At 54.0% G+C, this 22218-nt stretch overlaps 1 protein-coding gene across 1 annotated transcript in view; it reads left to right on the top strand.

Annotated features, from left to right (window-relative positions):
• Window positions 1-22218, top strand: part of Cacna1g (calcium voltage-gated channel subunit alpha1 G) — a 66085-nt gene that overhangs the window by 39540 nt on the left and 4327 nt on the right. The window contains exons 17-34 of the mRNA XM_021175946.2: window positions 1278-1709; window positions 2612-2712; window positions 2824-2947; window positions 4989-5173; window positions 6080-6206; window positions 7745-7870; window positions 8764-8853; window positions 9294-9486; window positions 11528-11581; window positions 16265-16416; window positions 17095-17204; window positions 17944-18077; window positions 18325-18395; window positions 18535-18613; window positions 18711-18832; window positions 19140-19496; window positions 20161-20304; window positions 21981-22115. Coding sequence (XP_021031605.1) covers window positions 1278-1709; window positions 2612-2712; window positions 2824-2947; window positions 4989-5173; window positions 6080-6206; window positions 7745-7870; window positions 8764-8853; window positions 9294-9486; window positions 11528-11581; window positions 16265-16416; window positions 17095-17204; window positions 17944-18077; window positions 18325-18395; window positions 18535-18613; window positions 18711-18832; window positions 19140-19496; window positions 20161-20304; window positions 21981-22115 — 2736 coding nt within the window. The remainder of the gene's footprint in view (window positions 1-1277; window positions 1710-2611; window positions 2713-2823; window positions 2948-4988; window positions 5174-6079; window positions 6207-7744; window positions 7871-8763; window positions 8854-9293; window positions 9487-11527; window positions 11582-16264; window positions 16417-17094; window positions 17205-17943; window positions 18078-18324; window positions 18396-18534; window positions 18614-18710; window positions 18833-19139; window positions 19497-20160; window positions 20305-21980; window positions 22116-22218) is intronic.

Here is a 22218-nt window from a genome sequence, read left to right as displayed (position 1 = left end):
AAAAAAAAAAAGAGGTCAGAAGAACATGTAATGTCCCCCCTGGAACCTGAGTTACAGGCAGTTGTGAGCCACCCGATGCTGAGAACTGAGCTAGGGCTCTTTAAAAGGGTATTGCATGCTCTTAACCACTAAGCCATCTGTGTAACCCCATTTTTACAATCCGTTTGGTTGCTGGATACTTTGCTATTGTGCACAGCGATTCAATGAGTGTGAGAGTACATCTGTTTCTTCTGCATACTGATTTCAGGCCTCGTCTGGATACCTAGTAGTAGAATTGCTGGATTAGATGGTCATTCTATTTTTAGATTTTTCTGAATATCCTCCATATAGTTTTCCGTGGTAGCTGTACTAATTTATATTCACAGCGTGCACATGTTCCCTTTTCTCCACATTGACTTGGACAATGGTTACTCCAACAGGTGTGAGGTACTTACTGTGTAAGTTGGATTTCAGAGGTTTGGAGATGGTTCTGTAGGCAAAGCACTCGCCGCACAAATACGAGGACCTGACTTTGAACCCATGACCCACATACAACTGGGCATGAGAGCATTTGTGTGTAACATCCCAGGGCTCCTGTGGTGAGATGGGAGGCAGAAACAGGCGAACCATGGAAGTTCCTAGGCTAGCTTCCTGCCTCTGCTTCCCTCCAAAGTGCTGGAATCACAGGCTAACACCATCACACCCCGCTTTCAATTGGATTGCTTTCCTCAGAGGGTCTCAGCCTTCCTTATGCTGCAACCCTTTCATTCAGCTTTATGCATGTGGTTACCCTCATGCATAAAATTATTGTCATTGATACTTCATAAGCATATTCCTGCGACTGTTATGAATCATAATGTAAATATCTGTGTTTTCCCAGGGTTTCAAGAGACCCCTGTGAAAGGGTCATTCGACCCCTGAAAGGGTCGAAACCCAAAGGTTAAGAACCACTGGCTTTCGTGCTATTAAGTTGAGTTCTTTCTTGTTGTTATTTTATATTGCCTGTCAGTGATAACAAGACTTATCTCACCAGCGAAGTGAAGAACAAATGGTATTGCTAAATCCGCTTTAGAGATGAGAAAATGGAGACTCAGAGAGGCTTAGTAACTGGCCTCTGGCCTCACAGTTCAATAGACTGAAGCCAGATCTGAACTGGAGTACTGGGTTCCAGACACCACCAGTGAACGTCTCTTCTTCCAGTGTCGATTCCAGGGAGGCTCACAGGATAGGGGCACACATGAGAAGTGAAGGCCCTTGCAGCCTCTGCTGAGATCATTTCTCCTCTGCTTACCCTGCAGCCAAGTGCCCGAAGCTCCCCGCACAGTCCCTGGAGCGCAGCAAGCAGCTGGACCAGCAGGCGCTCCAGCCGGAACAGCCTGGGCCGGGCCCCCAGCCTGAAGCGTAGGAGCCCAAGCGGGGAGCGGAGGTCCCTGCTGTCTGGAGAGGGTCAGGAGAGCCAAGATGAGGAAGAGAGTTCGGAAGAGGACCGGGCTAGCCCAGCAGGCAGTGATCATCGCCACAGGGGTTCCTTGGAACGTGAGGCCAAGAGTTCCTTTGACCTGCCTGACACCCTGCAGGTGCCCGGGCTGCATCGCACAGCCAGCGGTCGGAGCTCTGCCTCTGAACACCAAGACTGTAATGGCAAGTCGGCTTCAGGGCGTTTGGCCCGCACCCTGCGGACTGATGACCCCCCACTGGATGGGGATGATGGCGATGATGAGGGCAACCTGGTAAGATTCCCATGGGGCCCTGTGACCCCTCACCCTGGGTCTTCAGAGAGGGCAGCCTTGGCCAGGCAGCAGTATAAGGGAGTTGTCTCAAGGGATGTCCATCCTGTAAGCTGCCCTGTGAGCAGTCTGCCTCATTCTCTCTCTCTCTCTCTCTCTCTCTCTCTCTCTCTCTCTCTCTCTCTCTCTCTCTCTCTCTCTCCCTCTCTCTGCCACCCTGCAGAGCCTCAAGCCCTGGTGCTTGTGTCCTGGGCTGTGCTCTGCTGTCCTTGGTGGATATGAATGGTTTCAGGCAGATGTGTATGAATCTTTCATGGCCCTCCCCCTGTGACTCAGGAAGACCCATCACTCATCTTTCTAAAATGATGCCTCCCCTCCCCTCCTGTCCCCCTTTCTCATCTGAACCTCATCACCAGCCTTGACTTACAGCATGTCCTCAGCCACTTATTCTTCCCCCACCTCCTCCACCACCCCCTTTGCCCTGAAGATGAGCACAAGGACGGGAACACAGGATGCAGGGTTAGCACAGGCGCAGGGTCCCCGTCTCCTCTGCCCAGGTGTATCTGAGCAGACAGCTGTGATGAGTACAATGTTTGATTATTGATGCAGTTCCCAAACCCAGCAGGGAGAGAAGGGAAGAAAGGCAGGGAGCTGGGCTGGAGGCTGGATGGGAAGAATACAGAGGAGGGTAGAGACAAGAGGCTGGGGATGCAGGGCAGGAGGGTGGAGATGAAGGAGGAGAGATGCTGGGGGGTTGGCGTGTAGGGAGCCAAGAGGTGACCTTAAAGGTAAAGGAAGAGGGTAGAAGGCTGGTCCTGAGCTTGCGAAGGATGCTGCTCAGGAAAAAACAGACTTTGATGGCTCAGGAGGCCTGGTTCACTAACTCGGCAGTGTTCCTTTCATAGAGCAAAGGGGAGCGCTTACGAGCCTGGGTCCGAGCCCGGCTCCCTGCCTGTTGCCGAGAGCGAGATTCCTGGTCTGCCTATATCTTCCCTCCCCAATCAAGGTCTGTTATGGTGCTGTCTGGGCATGCTGGCAATGGGGTCCTGGTGCAAGGGAGCAGGGGTAGTCTGCGGGAGCCTCTCCTTTCCAGCCTTTACCTCTATCCCTGGGGCAGGTTTCGTCTCCTGTGTCACCGGATCATCACCCACAAGATGTTTGACCATGTGGTCCTCGTCATCATCTTCCTCAACTGTATCACCATCGCCATGGAGCGCCCCAAAATTGACCCCCACAGCGCTGTGAGTCACCAGAATAAAAACACTTCTGTTGAGTTCTGCTGAGTGCCAGGTTCCTCCTGGGTTAGCACTCGGGTCAAGCAAAGGAGGTGAGAAGGCTCAAACTGTCTCCAGTCTGTGCAAGGTCACACATCACAGACAAGGCAAAGGGACAAACCAGAGATCCCTTTAGGCCTTCTGGACCCCAGCCCTTGCTCCCACCCCATCTCTAAGATGCCTCCTGTGTCCTCTCCTGCCTCAGTTTCCCATCTACTGACATAACAGCCTAGCTGGGTACTCCATTACCCTCATAGCTACATTTATATTCTTCTGAGCCTTTCTGAGATGAGGTGACACCTAAGATTGATCCTGTGTGGGGGCTAGACAGTACTGTTTTCCCTGCATCTGGCCAGGAGTCTCAGTGTCACTGCGATTAGTACATTGCCAGGGTCTCTCTCTCTCTCTCTCTCTCTCTCTCTCTCTCTCTCTCTCACACACACACACACACACATACACACACAGTGACTGGCACATTGCCAGGGTCTGTTTCTCTCTCTAACACACACAGTGACTGGTACATTGCCAGGGTCTGTCTGTCTGTCTGTCTGTCTCTCTCTCTCTCTCTCTCTCACACACACACACACACACACATACACAGTGACTGGTACATTGCCAGGCTCTCTCTCTCTCTCTCTCTCTCCCTCTCTCTCTCACACACACACACATACACAGTGACTGGTACATTGCTAGGCTCTCTCTCTCTCTCTCTCTCTCTCTCTCTCTCACACACACACACACACACATACACACACACGCAGGCACATGCACTCATACATGTACCGAGGGTAATGCAGAACTGTGTGGAGGGACTGCTCTTTGCTCCTTGAGATCCTACCAAGTCACAAACAACTAGGCTTTATTGGGCCCTAGGAAGTTAGGAGGTACGTTGGTCACTGCTGCTTGGCTGTGAATCTTTCAGTATGAGAACAGCATAGGCCAAAAGTTTTAGAATTTGATAATATTACTTAGTATTAGATATTTTCCCAAGGGCCTCAGTTCTTTGGATGGACCCAACTGATTCTAGGTACTGTCTCTCCCAGCCTAACACCAGAGCCCCTCTTACTGATAACAATTCAGATTCTAGACAGATGGCAGAGGTGGCCCTGTTTCCCCTCTTGGCGCTCTGTACCAATTGCTTGGAGGTGTCAGAAGTCCCCCCTCTTGCTTTCTCCATTATTATTTGGATTTCAGAGTTGCTGGGGCTTCCATTTTCCATTAGGGTGAGCTCCAGAAAGGCCAAGAGAAGTTGGAGAAAGCCTGACAGTTGGAGAGGTCTACCTACCAAGACTTGGTGGGTGGGTGAGAGGCAGCACTGGGGACCTCTTTCCTGGGCTGGTTGCCCCTGTGACTACCTGCAGTCCACCCCACACACCCTGACATTGTCTCTCCACCTTCCCACTCAGGTTCTCTGTCTCCCACTTTGTCCCTCCATGCTCCTTCCCCCCACCCCTGACACACACACACACACACTCACACACTTTCAATACTGCTGGCACACCTCGAGCTCTCCTCCCTCCGCCCCCAGGAATGACCTCAGCCCATAAGTACCAGGGCACTGGGTCACCAACACTCAGCATAAGTATGGTACCCGAGGTGGCACAGACTGTCCTCATGTCCCTCAGCCTGCCTACTGCACCATTTCTGGGGCTCACAGCAGGGAGGCGAGGGAGCTGGGTAGACCACAGGCAGGTTGGAGATCAAGTTAAATCCAGCTCCAGTTTCAAGGAAGAAATCAAGGAACTGGGGGCTCAGACAGCAACGTGCCCCCTCTACAACACACAGAAGAGGTTCTTCTCTTCAGGGCCAGGGCAAAACTTTCCAAGTGAGACCTGAGATGGCACTGTGAGTGGGGGGGGGGGGGGGGGGGGGGGGGGGGGGTGGGGGGGGGGGGGATGGGGAAAGTGGAACTGCCAGGGTGGAAGGCAAGCAGGGCTGGGGACTGCTGGGAGAGCGACTAGTGCCACCGCCACTGACGCTGACGCTGACCTGTGGTGGTGGTCCCCAGGTGGTGGCGCTGGGCTGGTGCTTTGGGGAGCAGGCCTACCTGCGCAGCAGCTGGAACGTGCTGGACGGCTTGCTGGTGCTCATCTCCGTCATCGACATCCTGGTATCCATGGTCTCTGACAGCGGCACCAAGATTCTCGGCATGCTGAGGGTGCTGCGGCTGCTGCGGACCCTACGTCCACTCAGGTGAACCACACGCACATACACATACCTTAACAACCAAGCCCCCCACAAGGGTATTGTGCACCCTACCTTGTGCACCTCACCTCCTGGCTATGACCTCATAGGGTAATTCTGTGATCCGCTCCAGACAACACTGAAGCTCCTGCCCCTGGCTATTTCCTTCCAACTGTCTGCTCCGTTCCGTACACCCCTTTCCAGTGTGAGATGCTTTCCCGTCCAGCCCTGCTGTGACTAGCTCTGTTGGGAGCCCAATATAACAGCTCATAGGGCCCTTGTGGCCTCCAGCTGAAGCTCTCCCATAGAGTCCCCTCAGGGTGATGTTCTTGCCCTCCCTGTGAGTGACACATCCTCCTACTGTCTTTCCTCACCTTCTGCACCCCTCAGGGATCACCCACTGCTATAACACTTCTCCTAGCAGGGGACAGGTCTTCTCCAGTCAGGCAGTCCCAGCCTCCTAACTCAGAATTTCTCCCTAGTGAGGATGATACCAAAATAATAGAGCTGTTTCTCGGTCTGTAATGATCCATCTCCTTCTTGCTTGTTTCTCCCTGCGTGCCCCTACTACTGTCTCCCGGTTGTCACCACCCCCACCCTGTCACACTGTGTCCCTGGGTGATGCCTCCCTTGTGTTGAGCCCTCTCCACTCCAAGCCTGATCAGGAAATACACTTGATAGCCTGAGAGTGGAGGCGGAAATGTAAGAGCTGCAAGTGCCTGTTTGGAGACTACAGAGCAGGGGGTGGGGGGGAGTCCTCTCGGTGGGGGCTCTGTGGAAAGGGGACTTTGCCATAGCATGTGGTGGAAGAACAGCAAGCTAAGGTGGTGGGGGAGGGGTTTAGCAGGGCAAAGGCTATGGGCGTGTCTGAATGCTCACCACCATCTGCCCCTTTGCTGTCTGTCTGCTCTCCAGGGTCATCAGCCGGGCCCAGGGGCTGAAGCTGGTGGTAGAGACTCTGATGTCATCCCTCAAACCCATTGGCAACATTGTGGTCATCTGCTGTGCCTTCTTCATCATTTTTGGAATTCTTGGGGTGCAGGTATGTGGGGGAGGGGTTGGTGTTAGCTGGGGGTGTCTGAGTCTCCTCTCTCATCTTGTTCTCCTCTCTCATGCTCCTGCCACCATTGTTCCAAATGAAAATAAACAGGACCCTTTCCCTCCAGGGCTTAGGCTTCAGACCCCTGGGCCTGATTGGTGTTTTACAGAAACCTGGGAACCTTTCGGGGGCCGGGGGGGGGGGGGTGACTCTTCTTGAAGGGACCCAATTTCACAGGCCCATCAAGTCCATTGGTAACTGCAGCTTGTTGTCCCTACACCATGGTGTACTTAAATCACACATCTCGTCTGCTTGCTCTGGAATCTCCTCCCTCTCCCTCCCCCCAAGTAGGGTGGGCTGAGTGCCAGGCCTGGGGATCCAGAGCCCAGACAGCTGGGCCAGGTTAACAGAGTGCTGGCAGGCAGGCGGGTGCAGACCCCAGACAAGGCAGGAAGTGGGGGCTGCCGGGGAAACCTGGCTTCTGGCCCAGAGAAGGAACTTGGCTTTGGAGGAAAAAGAGCCACAGCAGCCTGCAGGGTTCAGCAGACATCTCAAGGTTCTGGGGAGCCCCTTGGGCCCATCTTGGTCTTCTAGTGTCCCCACTCCAGCTTCAGGGTAGACAGTTGGCTGCCGGGCAGTGTGGGAACTCCTGGGTGGTTGCTGCTACTCTCTCCCTCCTTCCTCCTCCTGCTTCCAGAATGCCCACTATGCCCTGGGGAGGGGCTGTTCCCTGGTTTCCTAGAAATTCTCTAGCCTCAAGGACCAGGCTACATTCGCCAAAGTTGTGCAGAGCCTCTGCCCCACCCCCATCCCACATGTGGCCTAGTGCCCACCCCTTCCCCACATCCCTTGGCTTGGGAGAGTGAGCCATTGTTGAATCCAATCCCATGGGTTTAGGTTTGTCCTAAATGGGTCCCTCACCCCTGTCCCCAATCCTCCTGTCCTTCAGATCCCCTCTCTTCCACCCCCAGCAGTCATGGCCTGGGCTATCCTAAACTTTCTAGACAGACCCATATTTAAGAACTTCTCTGCCAACTATGGCCTTAGTGAGTGATCAATGGCCTCTGAGCCTCAGTTTTCCTTTCTATAACGTGGGGCTTAAAATCTATATGCCTCATAGTTACCATGAGCGGTAAATGCCTAGCTTGGGGTGGCCCTAGAAGCATCCATCGGAACCACTCAGGCTCCTTGTTAAAGGACTGCGGGGCCGACTCTAGCACATCATCAGATCTAGGAAGTCAGGTGGGCTAAAGGAGAGCTGCTCTCCAGTGATGTTTTTGGACTTCTCTTCCCCCACATCTGGAACTTTGCTGACTATGTTCTTGGTAGAAGGGGAGTGGCCAACTCCCTCCTTCCACCTTGTTCTTCCTCTCTGGGAACAGGAAGAGGGTACTTATAAGGGGAGTTCCTGTCAGGGTTTCTGGCTGACACCAGAGGCGAGCATCTCAGACACCCAAGGTGTGCTATATCCCTAGACTCAGAGCTTGGGTGGAATTGGGAGCCCTGGGCTTACTCTCTGTCTCCCACATGTGTGTGCTCAGCTCTTCAAAGGGAAGTTCTTCGTGTGTCAGGGTGAGGACACCAGGAACATCACTAACAAGTCCGACTGTGCTGAGGCCAGTTACCGGTGGGTCCGGCACAAGTACAACTTTGACAACCTGGGCCAGGTGAGTGGCAGGTTTGGGATGGGGAGGAGCTTAAAGATGGGACCACACATCCATCCTGAGTAATGTGGTCCAAGAGAGCTGGAGGTGGGCAACCACAGAGACTGGCCTTCTGCTGGCTCACTGTCACCGTGTCCCAGAGCTAGTGTACCTACACTCCCCAGTGAACAGACCACAGAGGCCTGTAGCTCTCTAAAGATGAAGGGATGGAGGATCACAGAAAGGGGGGTGGGGGGCTGGCCCAGGGCCACAGTGCCACACAGTGCTACACAGTAGAGCACATGTGAGGTTGGGAGCAGGCGGCTTTGGATATGAACCCTGTCATTATCAGTGTCAGCTCAGTGAAATTGGGCAGCTGAGCTGCAGGGGCCTCTATTTTCTCATCTGGAGAATAGGTTCATACTACCGTCTCCTTGGAGTTTGCACATGTATAATGCATGAAATATGTATTCGCTTACATGGCGAGGCTTCATGTTTTTCTTCTCGATTTGTGGAAATGGATATGTAGAGGATGAAATAGCTGAGCTGAAGCAATGTAGACTGGTGCACTTCCTTGCCTACCATTCATGGGGACTTGAAGACTTCAATTCCTATTACTGCAAAAGAAAAAAAAAAGTAGCTGGTTTTTGCTGGTTTGTTTTGATTTCCAGACTCCTAGGGCCTTAGGATCTTCCCACCCTAGATGAGGTCAGAGATTTAGTCGTCTTTCCTAGCATCTGACCAACCATGGGGTCCTGAGACAGAGTGTTCCCTGGGGACCTAGCGTAGGGACCCCAAGTTGTTGACAGGAGGTCTGATGATGGAATGTGGTGGGTAGTTTGGCCACACATGCTAGGTTTCAAACATGTTATCTCCTCTGTCTCCTACCCCACCCCCATCCCCACCCCCACCCCCAGGCTCTGATGTCACTGTTTGTGCTGGCCTCTAAGGATGGTTGGGTTGACATCATGTATGATGGACTGGATGCTGTGGGCGTGGACCAGCAGGTAAGGTGGTGAGAAGGGCCATGTCTGGGTTCAGGTCACTCAGCCTGGGCTGGTTACCACGTGTAACCAGGCAAGCCTGGGTCACAGTAACATGCTGCAGCTTATTTGTAGGCCTGCAGTAAGTTTTTAAAAATGACTTTCTTTCTTTTCAAATGACGGGTGAACAGTTAAAAACTGGCACGAAAAGTCTGAGGGCCTGGGAACACTGGGCTCCCATTCCTTCAGGGCAGGAGTTAGCCGGAACAAAGAGACAGTTTCTAGACAGAGAATAGCCATTCTTGCCTGATGTGAGCTCATTCCAGCTCATCCCAGCCGCTCTCTGCTGTCAGATCCCTGGGGCTGTTTAATTTCATACCAGTGCAGCTGAGGTGGGCAGCACCTTTAGGTGGTTCCCCACCAGGCTGATGTGACCCCCGTGGTCTTCCTGCTCCCCCAATCAGCCCATCATGAACCACAACCCTTGGATGCTGCTCTACTTCATCTCCTTCCTCCTCATCGTGGCCTTCTTCGTCCTGAACATGTTTGTGGGCGTGGTGGTGGAGAACTTCCATAAGTGCAGGCAACACCAGGAGGAGGAGGAGGCGCGGCGGCGGGAGGAGAAGCGACTAAAGAGGCTGGAGAAAAAGAGAAGGAGTAAGGAGAAGCAGATGGCCGGTCGGTAGTCTTTCCACCTCTCTCTGGGTCGTGCTTGACCATGGCCTTGCGACTGCAGGGGGTTAGGAGCTGGGGCCCGGGGCTGGGAGAAGTGCTCCTGCCCTCCCCCCATCTCCTTTCCTCAATAGCATGTCCGCCTTTAGAGCCTGCATGAAGCAGACCAGGTTAGCCCCCATGGGGAAGGAGCTGCCCCCCAGGAGGCTCCCTAGGTCTCGACCTCATACTCCCCAGAGGATACCAGGTAGAAATTGACACTCGTGGCATCTCAGCATCCCTGGAAGGAGGGAAAACAACCTGACCTGACATCACACCTCCCAGTACTGGTGTGTTCAGTGACCTAGGGATTAGCCTAGGTGCTAACTCAGATCAACCCAGGGTGTACTTTAACCTCTGTAACTTGCTCAGAGGCCATAGCTGCTCAGCCAGGGCTCAGGTGAACCTACAAAGAGACAATAATGGAGACTGAACTTTAGGACCACTCCCTTTCTCCAACAAAACGACCTGGCTCCCTGATGGTTGATGGTTTTCTTTTTGAAGAAGAAAAGAGGAGAGAGAGAGAGAGAGAGAGAGAGAGAGAGAGAGAGAGAGAGAGAGAAGAACCCAGGTGTAGTAGCACAAGTCTGCATATGAAAGCAGAAACAGCAGGATCGCAGGTTTAAAGCTAGCCTGGACTACATAATGAGTTTTAGGCCAGCTTGGGCTAAACAGTGAGACCCCTGTCTGAAACCAAAACCCAAACAGAGAAAGGCCTTTGGAAAGATTTACGCTCTCAGGAAAGCTCAATAATCACTCTGTGGCCCAAGACCCCTCCAGGTCCTCTGTGCTCCCAGCATCTCTTGCACACAGTGCGCGCGGCTTCATGCCTCTCACCTTCATGCTTTGCCAGGGACAGGCTGAGACACATGGGGAAGCCACAGAGCTGGGAAGACAGGAGAGCAGCGCAGTAGCTGCTTTGTTTCTGGCATGTGTGCAGGTGTGTGTGCACCTGGCTCCCGCTCGATCCCTCCCTCCCTCCCTCGCTCGGGGGGTTTCTGTCTGTCTGGTGCTCTGTCATCTCTGCGCCTCTCTCAGTCACAGCCCACGTCCCTCCACGTGCCTGTCTGTGTGGGTTTCAAAGCCTCCGTGTGTCTCCCTGTGTCTCTCCCTGTTTGGTCTGTGGGTTTCCCTCCTCTCCACCCGCTCACAAACCGTCTGCCTCCCGCCGATCGGATGTGTGCCATGATCTGAGTTTCCCCCTTGGTGTGTGGAAATGTGAGTACCACCAAGTGAGTTGGGGGGGCTCCATCTCTTCCTTGGCTGCATCTCCCAGTTGCCTGTGGCAGGTGCTTGGAGGATGGGGAGAGTGCGGAGGAGTCACAGACAGGATGAGAGTGGGACTGGGCCAGAACTGCTCCAGGAGGATGTGGAGGGGGACTCTGGCCCCCAGGTGGCCATGAGCAGGTGCAGCTCCCCCCCCACCCCCGCCTCTCACAAGCACCCATTACCCTCCATAGGCTCCGCCTCTTCCCAGCTCTGGGTTGGGGTCTGGTCTTGGCTTCTCTTAGCCTGTACAGCTGAGCAGGTACCCTGTCCCCAGGGCCACGCTCCCACTTCTGCTCCACCCACCCATACCCCTTGTAGTGAGCTGTCTCAACAAGGCATCTGCACGTGCAATTTTTTTTTTGGCAGGAGGCACTGAGGCCTCTGCCGGACCAGCTGGCTCCTCTTCTGGGGTCTGTAGCTATACAGGTGCAGCTGAAGCCACAGCAGGGGTAGGAATGGACATCTGTTCCGATGACAGTCTGCCTGTCCCCCTTCCAGTACCTTCCTACCCCCTGTGACCCTGGCGAGTTGGCTGAAATATTTGTCATCTTTGGGTGCCCGAGTCTGGGCTTGGGCATTGAGAGCCAGATGCTAATGCTCAGCACACCCCATGTGTAGGCAGAGTGAGGGTTGGAGCTGAGGGGGAGCGAGCTGCTGAGGGGCCCTGCCCAGCACACCTGGTCCGGTCAATGACCAATGTCGTGTTTCGTTCTTTTAGATCTAATGTTGGACGATGTAATTGCTTCCGGCAGCTCAGCCAGCGCTGCGTCAGGTACTGCGTCTGGGGTGTGGGTTCATGCGTGTGGGAACATGCTCTTTGCTCCCTCTCCGTGGCTCATTGGTTTTATCCTCTAGGGGTGAAGGGCTGAGGGTCCTTGGGGCCCCCGAGAAGGCAGGGCCTGAAGTGTTGAGTCTGCGTCGCAACCCTAGTCCCCTAGGTCCATGATAAGTTGGATGGAGGTGAGGTGGGCTTGGGCCCTCGGCTCAACAGTTCTTGTAGGACCCGGGTCTTCTACAAAGGGGCTTCTGCTGTCTTGGCACCGCCTCCCTGTTCCCCTGCTCCTCACCATTTGATTAAGCTGCAAATCTCCTTGCCTTCTCTAGTCTGAAGGGAAGTCTTTGATCCAAGGGAAAGGATGAGAGGAGCAGCGAGGGGAAGGATTTGTTTTAACAATGTAGCGATGAATAATTGAACCAACTCATTAATAGTCAAGTCATCACGGTGGCCACATCATCACTACAAACAGCGGAACAGCAGAAATTGGGAATTGAAAGACTGAGTTAGCTACAAGCTCCCCCCCACCCCCCGCCCAAAGCCAGAGGCTTGAGAACAAGTTGAGTCCTTACCTCCCAAAACTGTGTCTTGGGAAGACGACCTTGTGCCTGCCCCTCACCCCATGCCTGCCTCACTCTGTCTCCTAGTCCTCTTATACTGTTCCCCAGATGGAGATTGAGAGGATCAAAGTCTATGGCAGGGCTGTGGGGCCCCATCCCATCCCTCTGACATCTCCACCTGGTGGTTCCCAGGCTGTTTATCCCAGGATTCCCCTTCTGGCCTCCTCTTGCAGTTTGGAAGACTTGAAGTGGCAGCATGTGGAGAACGGCTGTGCTGCCCTATCTTTTTTTTTTTTTTTTACTAATCAAAGACACATTTAATTGCTGATCAGTGCTTCTGAGCTGCAGAAGGTCACACTCTAACTGATGGCTGAAGGGAAACTATGTTGCCATTTGTCTATGGGGTCTTCACATGAGCAGGTGTATACTTTCTTTTAAGCCTTGAGAAATTGTATTAAGAATGAAAGGTCTTCCACACAGCTGCTTTCTCTGCTGTGGAGGGTGGGGGTTCAGCCTGGGAACCTCTGACTGAACCATTCCTCCCTGCCTAGGCCCCATCCTGGTGAGGGATGGCCTGCCCGGTCTGTGAGGGCTCAGAAACCACCTCACGGGGCGCTCTGAGCCTTGACAGATCTTCATCTACTGCCATGTTCCTAAGCTATGGTATTTGACCTTGAGTAGCATCTCTCTGGGGTCTCAGGAGTCTCTGGCTAGGTTGTGTCTCTGTTGCTAGGATCCCCGTGTCTCCGTGTCAGACTGTTTTCCAAATTTCTGACACGGTAGGGAATGAGGGGGCGGTGGGAGAAAGTTGTCTTCAGCTTAGCCCTTCTGAGGTATTGAACAGCAGGATCAAGTGGAGACTGAAGAAGATGCATGCTCACCTTTACCCCTAACCACTACCCAAACACGTGGCTGCCCCACCCCCCGAAGCTCCTCCACCCAGGGCACTGTCTCTTTAATCAGCACATACGTGTAGGCACAGCCACCAAGGCACACCATACCTACGCCTCAGCACACACCGGCCATCTCACTCTGTACTTTTCCCCAGGGACCCTGGCCTGCTCCTGCTGGCACACGTACTATTAATTCTCTTAGGTTGTAACAGTGACTCAGACTCTAGATGGTCCCCAAAATCTCTTATATCCCTCCTCTCAGAGCCTGGGGTTCTTCAAGGTCTATACCAGAGCTTGTCTTACTCTTGTGAGTAAGACTTATGTGGAGAGACAGGACAAGACATCCTGGGACTCATCCTTAAGGTCTCCCACAGGGGTCTTGGTCCTGAATTTCTAATAATCTGAATCTCCCAGATACTGGGGTACCTGTGTGCTAGTCTCCCTACCACGGTGACAGCCAAGTCTCTCGTCTGGGTTTTCTAGGAGTCAAATGTGTAAGCCCCCACTTCCTGCTAACATGTTTTCATCCACCCTTCTGTAGCTAGGAGGAGGTATCACCCGGGCCAGGGAAAATGAAAAGGGAAAAGTTGGATTAGCGAGTGACACTGGGCCTAAACGCTTAGGTCTGAAGGGAGAGATTGGGACTGCTAGGTGACAAGACCAGTCCTGTGACACTTGACCTCCAGCATCAGCTTCCTGTCCTCAGCCAGCTCTGACCTCCATCTCCACTAACCCCCTCTTTTTCCCCTCCCACCAGGCCAGGAGGATCCCTGGCAGCTCGGCTTTTGCTGTGGGGCCCTGTACCCCAGCTAAAAGCCTATTTCCTACCATTTTCTCTTTTGCAAACCGTCTGCCCTGGCTGTGCCTTGGGCTCCCTGTGACCTCTACTAACTCACTGTGCCTGTTGCTGTCACCCACAGCCCCTCCAGCTCTCCTCATTGGCCCCTGGGTCTCCCTAGGGGCCCTGGGGCCTTTCCCCCACTGTCTCCCTCTGAACTCTACTCTACCCAAGGCAGTTGATAACTCGTAGAAAGGAAGCGGGGTGATCAGGAGGGAGGCTGGAGTCTTGCTGTCTCATTCTGGTGCTGGGTCACAGGTTTCCTGGGTCTCTCTGGATGGCGGAGAGGCTGCTGGCAGACAGGCTGCTCTAGTTGGTTTGGTGCTTTTTGGACTTGTTTCTAATGGAGGGTTTCCTTGATGCCTGCTGATCTGGGCTGGGGGCTGCAGTCAGAAGGGTATTTGGGACCTGGAGCTATGAACAGATACCCTGTCCCAGCCATGACTCCCCCTCTCCTCTGAGTTGCCTAGAGGATCCCTGGCTGAATGCGGCCCCACCACCATCACCCAGACTCCCGAAGCAAGGCTGGAAGGCAGAGTTGTTGGTGGTGATGCCTCTATATGGCCCTGATGTGCCTACAATAGTCAGGTTGGGATAAGAGGGGTGGGGGGATGGGGAGGGTCAAGGGGACTTCTCCCTTCCAGCCTCCCCTCAACATTGTCTCAACTAATAACGGGGCTAATAAGAAGCAGCTTCTTCTAACCTAATTGTATTCAAACATTTTAGTTAATTCTCCATTCATATTTTAGCATAATGGGATTGGGTGTTCTCGACATTTATGGAGATTAATGCAGAGAAAGAGTTCCGGCTGCTGAGGCAAAACAGGGCGACTAGCGCCCTCTGGTTCTCATGGTACTGAAGGAAGGAAGGAAAGAAGGAAGAGGCCTTGGCTAGCCTAGCCACTCCCCACCATCGGGTGTGGATGACCTGTGGGCTCATGGCATCCCTTGCCTCTGGCCTCTCCTCTCTCCATATTCTTGGGTGTCAGGAAGGCCACCTGAGCAAACAAAGCCACACTTGGCTGGCCCACTCCGAGAACAAAGAGATGACCTCAGGCACCGCTGAGATGCACCTGTGCCCTGGTTATCCACACCTCAAGGCCGATGTGGAGAGGGGTCAGGTGGGCTTGCAGATTTGTCGAGAAGCCAAACCTGTCACTTCTGGGCACTCTTCTTCCTTTGGCTTTTGGTGGGAACTCACCCCCCAGGCCAGTCCTTGCCTCAGTTTACCTCTCTGTGAAGGAATCCTCTGCATGGGAAAAGATAGTTGTATTTGAGCTGGCCTGGACCCAAAGCTTTCTGCCACCCCTGGGCCAGTTGGTTCCTGGCATGGTATTCAGAGGCTATAGGCCTCCCTGGCTAGCTTCTGCCAAGACCTCCTAAGAGGGGAAGGGCTGTCTGGGACCTGAGGCTGCCCATGCTTCCCCTCCGTGTATCTCTCTGTGAGACCAATCTGTTGGCATATTTCCAGATAGCGTATCCCTCACCCTGGCCTGGCCCTTACTCCAGCACCTAAAAGGAGGGTCCCCTGAAATCTGACCCCAGATTTCTCTTGCCTGCTTGGCAGGATTACCTTCTGGTGCTGTGACCTTTCTAAGTGGTCAGCTCACTACAAGAAAAACACTATGCCTATGACAGATCTCAGACAGCGCTTCCAGCCCAGCCTGCAGTGTCAGGCAGCCCCAGTACCCAGGGTAGGCTGGGTACTCATTAGAAACTGGGTGAGTCTGTGGGTGCTGCCTTCCTAGCTTGAGTCTGGGACAGGGCAGAGGCCTGAGCCTCCGCCTCTACCCTCCCCACATGAAACTGTGGGAAGTCTGGGGCACTGTCCTCTGTAGACTCTGTGGTAGGTCAGCAAGCAGCCAAGATGTCCAATTTCCAATCTCCGGTCCTATCACAAATCCCAGCTCTGTGTAATCCCTTCGGCGGCCCTAGGGGCTGAGCTTGGAGAAAGCATTGGAGCCTTTGCCTTAGTGGCTGGAGCTCCCTCTGAGCCCGATTAGATGGGGGGGGGGGTGTCTTTCATCTTATTGATCTACCTTGCCGCTGAACATGGAATCAAAGGTTATAAGGAGCTGGTATGATTTAGAGGCTGCCCTAGGATATGGGCTCACCCAGTGTCTAATGTAGAGGAGGGGCTTTGCATGTCTCTATCCCATTCCACCCTGACTGCAGGCAGTAGAACAGATGCTTGACAAGGGACAGACCAAAACAGCCGGCTCCTGCATAGGGCAGCAGGGGGGGGGATTGGATGGGTATTGGGGTGCTAGTGACCCGGAATGTTTCAGCACTGGTGTAGAGGCTCGCAGCAGGGAGGGGCTGTGGGGGGAGGGCTGTGGGGGGAGTGCTGTGCCTGATGTCTACTCTACTCTCTTTCCTGCCCCCACCAGAAGCCCAGTGCAAGCCCTACTACTCTGACTACTCGCGCTTCCGGCTCCTCGTCCACCACCTGTGTACCAGCCACTACCTGGACCTCTTCATTACTGGTGTCATCGGGCTGAATGTGGTCACGATGGCCATGGAACATTACCAGCAGCCCCAGGTGAGAACAAGAGATGAGGCCAGCAGCCTTGAGACCTTCCCAGGCTGAAGTATAGATAGCCTCTGGGTATCAGACAAGTGTTGGGGGCTCAACGTGGGTCCTCGTACTTGCGGCAGTCTCCTTAGAGGTGGGTGTCACCTTTGTTTTATACAGGAGGATACTAAGTCTCGGCAGGTTAGTTGGTTCAACCAATATCATACAGCTAGGAACTGGGGACTGAGCACATTTTTATTGAGCATCTAGTCTGTGTGGCTCTGGGTCTTGGAAGGTGAAGAAGACAGACTGATGTTTGTCTGTCCTTCAAGACTCAGATTCTAGAACATTCTCAATCCCCAGACTCATCTGTTTCCAGTCACCCCTCTCAAACACCTTCTCTGTCAGTCTTTCCATCTGAGCAGGGAGGAGGTTGAACTGATAATGGACCAGCCTTTTTCCAGTCTTCGTGTTCTGTGTCTTCTGGCACATTCTCACGGGTGTCTCAAGGAGAAATTAGACGCCAGGTTTGAATAGTCATGGGACAGTGGCCAGTGGTCAGCCATCGTGGTAGGAAAGGGGGAAACAGGGCTCCCTCAGCGTCACCTTACTTCCCAGCTCTGGGAGGTACTGTGATGGAGGGGGTGGGGCAGGCTTCAGCCTTGGGGCTACGGAAACCCTGCATCTGGCCCCCACCCCTGCCAGATCCTGGACGAGGCTCTGAAGATCTGCAACTACATCTTTACCGTCATCTTTGTCTTGGAGTCAGTATTCAAACTTGTGGCCTTCGGCTTCCGCCGGTTCTTCCAGGACAGGTAACAGCAGAGAGAGAGAGAGAGAGAGAGAGAGAGAGAGAGAGAGAGAGAGAGAGAGAGAGAGGTCTGGGAGAGTGGAGAGTAAGTAGAGATGTATCTCCAGGGGGAAATATCCAGAAGGCTTTTGAACCTGAAGATCTATCTTAACCCTGGGAGTCCAGCTCCCATCCTAGAGCTGATGGTGATGGTGGTCCCAGAGCCAGGGTTTAAGGGATGGGAGGGATTTGAGGTTTGACAAGGCAAAGCTTAGAGGGCTTTGGCATCGAGAAATCAACTGTAGCCTCGGATGGCACTAATGCCACAGAGCTTGGAGCTGGGCCGCCTGTTGGATTGGAATCCTAGTCACTTAGTGATCGATGACTTTGGTGGTGGGGGGGGGGTGCCTCAGTTCCCTCATCTGTGAGAAGAAAGCTAACACTGTCCATGTCAGAGTTGTAATATGGACATAAAGCTCTTAAAACAGCCCTCTGCTCAAAGTAAACATAAAAACACCGAAAGCCAAGACCGATGAGACCAGGTGCCGTGGTTGGAGTCTCTGGTGCAGCAAGGCTCAGACAGGAGGAGAGTTTGAGTTCAGTTTGAGAAACATAGCAAAACACCATATGGGGTGGGGGGAGGCAGGGATAATGATGAACAATGGAAAGCACAGGCCCTTCCCAGATCTAATTTTCTGTGCCACTATGGCACCCTCCCCCAGACTCCCTCCCTGCCTCAGAGAGCTGTGTTCCCGATTTTCCAGGTGGAACCAGCTGGACCTGGCTATTGTGCTTCTGTCCATCATGGGCATCACACTGGAAGAGATTGAGGTCAATGCTTCACTGCCCATCAACCCCACCATCATCCGTATCATGAGGGTGCTCCGCATTGCTCGAGGTAGGTCCAGCACTTGTACCTGCCTTCCCCAGAGGGAGATGGAAAGAGTTGGTTCTGTGGATGGATCTGGGTTTCCAGGGGTTTTCTCCCAGCCTCTGCATTAAAGACTTGTCTAGCATAAGTGGGCTGGGGTATGGGTGGACCATCCCACCAGCTCCAGCCCAGCCTGGCTCTCCCAGCTATGTGATGGGGGACCCTGGGGGTGGGGGGTGGGGGAGCCAGCTCATGACACTGTCCTGTTCTGCAGTTCTGAAGCTGTTGAAGATGGCTGTGGGCATGCGGGCACTGCTGGACACGGTGATGCAGGCCCTGCCCCAGGTAGCTGGGAGGCGGGGTGGGCAGAAGGGAAGGGTCCTCCTGGGGAGGAGGAGGAGGTGCCCTCCAAAAGGGCAGGGGCCACAGGGAAGCTGGCTGGAGAGCCAGCAGCGTCTTTTCCGTTTCTTTTCCTCTTCTCCAGGTGGGGAACCTGGGACTTCTCTTCATGCTATTATTTTTCATCTTTGCAGCTCTGGGCGTGGAGCTCTTTGGAGACCTGGGTGAGTTGAGGTTTGGAGATGGTGGAGGAGCCAGGGATGGAGATCAAGAGGGATCATAAGACTAACTTGGTTTTCCCCTTTCCCCTCTTCCCCGCAGAGTGTGATGAGACACACCCTTGTGAGGGCTTGGGCCGGCATGCCACCTTTAGGAACTTTGGTATGGCCTTTCTGACCCTCTTCCGAGTCTCCACTGGTGACAACTGGAATGGTATTATGAAGGTGAGAACCTGGGGACCCCTTGCCAGGGCTGCTGGAATAACAGGGAGGACACCCAGTCTCTGATGCAAGAGTCTAGGAGAGGATGTTTTAGCCATGAATAAAAGCATACCACCCTTGTTACCCATGTCAGAGCACGCTGGATTCTCTCTCTCCCCGGGACATGCTCTGATTCACTCATACCTCACAGCATCAGGACCCTGATGTCCATGCTTACCCAGGGACTTCTCCCTCCGCATGACCGAATCCCATGACCACTCATCGGCTGCCCTCCTCACCCTCATGCCTCTGCCCTCAACACCTCCCACAGGACACCCTCCGGGACTGTGACCAGGAGTCCACCTGCTACAACACCGTCATCTCACCCATCTACTTCGTGTCCTTCGTGCTGACGGCCCAGTTTGTGCTGGTCAACGTGGTCATAGCCGTGCTGATGAAGCACCTGGAAGAGAGCAACAAAGAGGCCAAGGAGGAGGCGGAGCTGGAGGCGGAGCTGGAGCTAGAGATGAAGACACTCAGCCCACAGCCCCACTCCCCACTGGGCAGCCCCTTCCTCTGGCCTGGGGTGGAAGGTGTCAATAGCCCTGACAGCCCTAAGCCTGGGGCTCCACACACCATGGCCCACATTGGAGCAGCCTCTTCAGGCTTCTCCCTTGAGCACCCCACGGTGAGCAACAGTGTCCCTTCTTAAAAGGCCATGGGACAGGAGAGGGATAGGGAGGGCAAACAGCAGCTCAGTGGGGACATACAGGAGCCCAGCAGGCCAGGGGCTTCTCCATCTTCCTGCCCCTCTTACCTCGACGTTGAAGGAGCTAGCTGCCAAGTGCCCCTCCCAGAATGACTGCCCATATTCTCTGTATATGGCCGACCACCCTCTAGCAGTGCGGTGGCAGTCTTACTAGCTCCTCTAGCCTGGTGTGGCTTCCCCGTCTAGGCTCCTAGGTTCAAGGCTAAGTTCTCTGTTTCCTTCTTGTTTCTTTTTCACCCTTACCCGATTGTCAAACCTCTTTCCTCCATGCTCTTACCTTCCATCTCCCTATCCTTTCTTTGTCTCTTTATCTCTCTCTCCCTCTCCCCTTTTGGACTCTGACTATTCTTATCCTGCACCTCTCCTTCCTCCTGCACCTTCCCCATTCTCCTCTCTCATCTCTCTGTTGCTCTGTGTGTGTGTGTGTGTATGTGTGTGTGTGTGTGTGTGTGTCACATGGGCTCCACTTCTATTCTTTCAACCCCTTTCCAACAATCCCCTGGCCCTGAAACTTCTCATTGTTACCCCTCTGATTCCTGCTCCCCTGGCTCTCCCGGCTCCCCTTATGGGCTGGTCCTCCCAGGACAGACAGCTGTTTGACACCATCTCCCTGCTGATCCAGGGCTCCCTGGAGGGGGAGCTGAAGCTGATGGACGAGCTGGCAGGCCCAGGGGGCCAGCCCTCTGCCTTCCCTTCCGCCCCCAGCCCGGGCGACTCCGACCCACAGGTTACTGTACCCTGTCACGTGCTCCTTCCTCTGACCCTGCCGAGTTGTGCCATGCTGTGCTGTGCTTCTGGGGTAGCTGGGGGTGTGTGGCCTGCCCACTGAGTATCTAGAGAAAGAGAGGCCTGTAGAGCCACATAGTTGCACACTGCACCTGGCAGGAGACAGTGGGGAGGGTAGTCCAGGCTCTGGAAAGTAAGGAAATCATCCTATCAAGGGAGAGAGAGGGGGATGGAGGAGGGGCTGGAACAGAGCAGAGATGGGACAGTGGGACTTGAGGGGTAAAGGAAGCAAGTTATCAGGTCCAGATGAGAAGATCTGCAGAGGTTAGTGCAAGTGGCCATGGAACCCTTAGAGGTACCTGTTTTAGCTAGTCCGATTCTCCAGTTACCTATCAACACTCCTCTAGTGGCCTTTTAAGTACAAAGTCCACTGGACGTGATGAGGGCTGTCAGGCAGTTTTCTATCCTGAGGGAATAGAAGTGAATTCTGGGGCATAAATGTGAAGCAGAGCTTGGTTTCCTCACCAGATGCAATCCCTTCCCGGAGCACCTAGGGTGCTCCTCCTTCTGGGCACACCACGCGCAGCTTACCCTGAGCTGTTGCTTTCTTGGTCCCTCCAGCCCTGCTCTCCTCCCATTGGCTCAATACTCCCTCAATCTCCCACCCCCACCCCAGGTCAGGAGCTGGGTGTGGACTACATCTGAAGCCTAGAGACACACCACCTGATGGGAGAAGGGGTAGGCTCACAGGTTCCTAGGCAGTCTTTAGCCTGGTAGGCAATCGACAATGATTTTCACATGGTAAGGACCCGTGCCTCTTGTTAGAATCCAGTCTCAGACCTGGCACTGACCTAGAAAGGGATGTAGCTAGTCTCCCCCCTTTCGCCCCACCCCATTCTAAGCTAAGCCCACAGGAAAAGTGGAGGGAGGGGGGATAGGATAGGACACTGATTAGAACAGCCCACTCACCCAAACACCACTCACCCCACCCTCAATATCTCCTAGGTGAGCCAACTAGATGATGTGGTGGCCAGAGTGTGCTCCCTTCACACTGGCTGGGAGAGCACCTCCTTAAGGCCCACGTTGGAGAGGGGGAAGCAGGTTGCAGTCAGGCGGAGGAGGGCCCATGAGGGGAGAAGCCAGAATCTGGGGGCAGGCCAAGTCCTGCTAGGCTTTTGGAAGCGAAGAGAATAGGCAGAAAACAGCCGTCAGACTGGTGGCATTGTCCCCAGCGTGCCCCCCCCATCCCCCGCTGCCATGCTGCTCTGTCTGCAGAGAGGAGACGGGGCTTTGCTGGCCCTTCTTCTTTTTATTTTGTTTGTTTGGTATCATCTTTATGAGAGTAGAAGCCCTCTCCTCCGCTCTCTCCCCGGGTGCTGGTAGTGTGGGAGGGGGCTGCTAAGATGCCTGGGGTATCTTTAGAATGTGTTTCTGCATCTCTTGGTCTCTTTGCTTTGCCAGTGTTTGCTCTGTCTCTTTGGTGCCTGCTGCAGACTCTCTGATCAGCACAGGGGGTTGAAGTGGGAGAGGGGAGGGGCCTTGGGTATATTGGGCAAGGGGCGGGGAGTAAGATGGGATGCCTTCTTCCCCGCTTTGTGGAAAAGGGGAAGTGGGGGCTGCAAGTGTGCCCAGTGTGTGTCCTGGTTTCTCACGCCTGCTCATCTCTCTCCTGTCTAGATCCCTCTAGCTGAGATGGAGGCTCTGTCTCTGACGTCAGAGATTGTGTCTGAACCGTCCTGCTCTCTAGCTCTGACGGATGACTCTTTGCCTGATGACACTCACACACTCTTACTTAGTGCCCTGGAGAGCAATGTACATGCACACATCCCTTGCTGCTCCCCCAGCCTGGGCTCGGCTGGCTGCAGGGCTCCAGGTCTTCCTCCCACTCTGTGCCCAGGTCCTGCCCAGAGGCGTT

This window comes from Mus caroli, chromosome 11, assembly GCF_900094665.2.
Source record: "Mus caroli chromosome 11, CAROLI_EIJ_v1.1, whole genome shotgun sequence".
NCBI lineage: Eukaryota > Metazoa > Chordata > Mammalia > Rodentia > Muridae > Mus > Mus caroli.
This window is presented reverse-complemented; position numbering and strand designations above follow the sequence as displayed.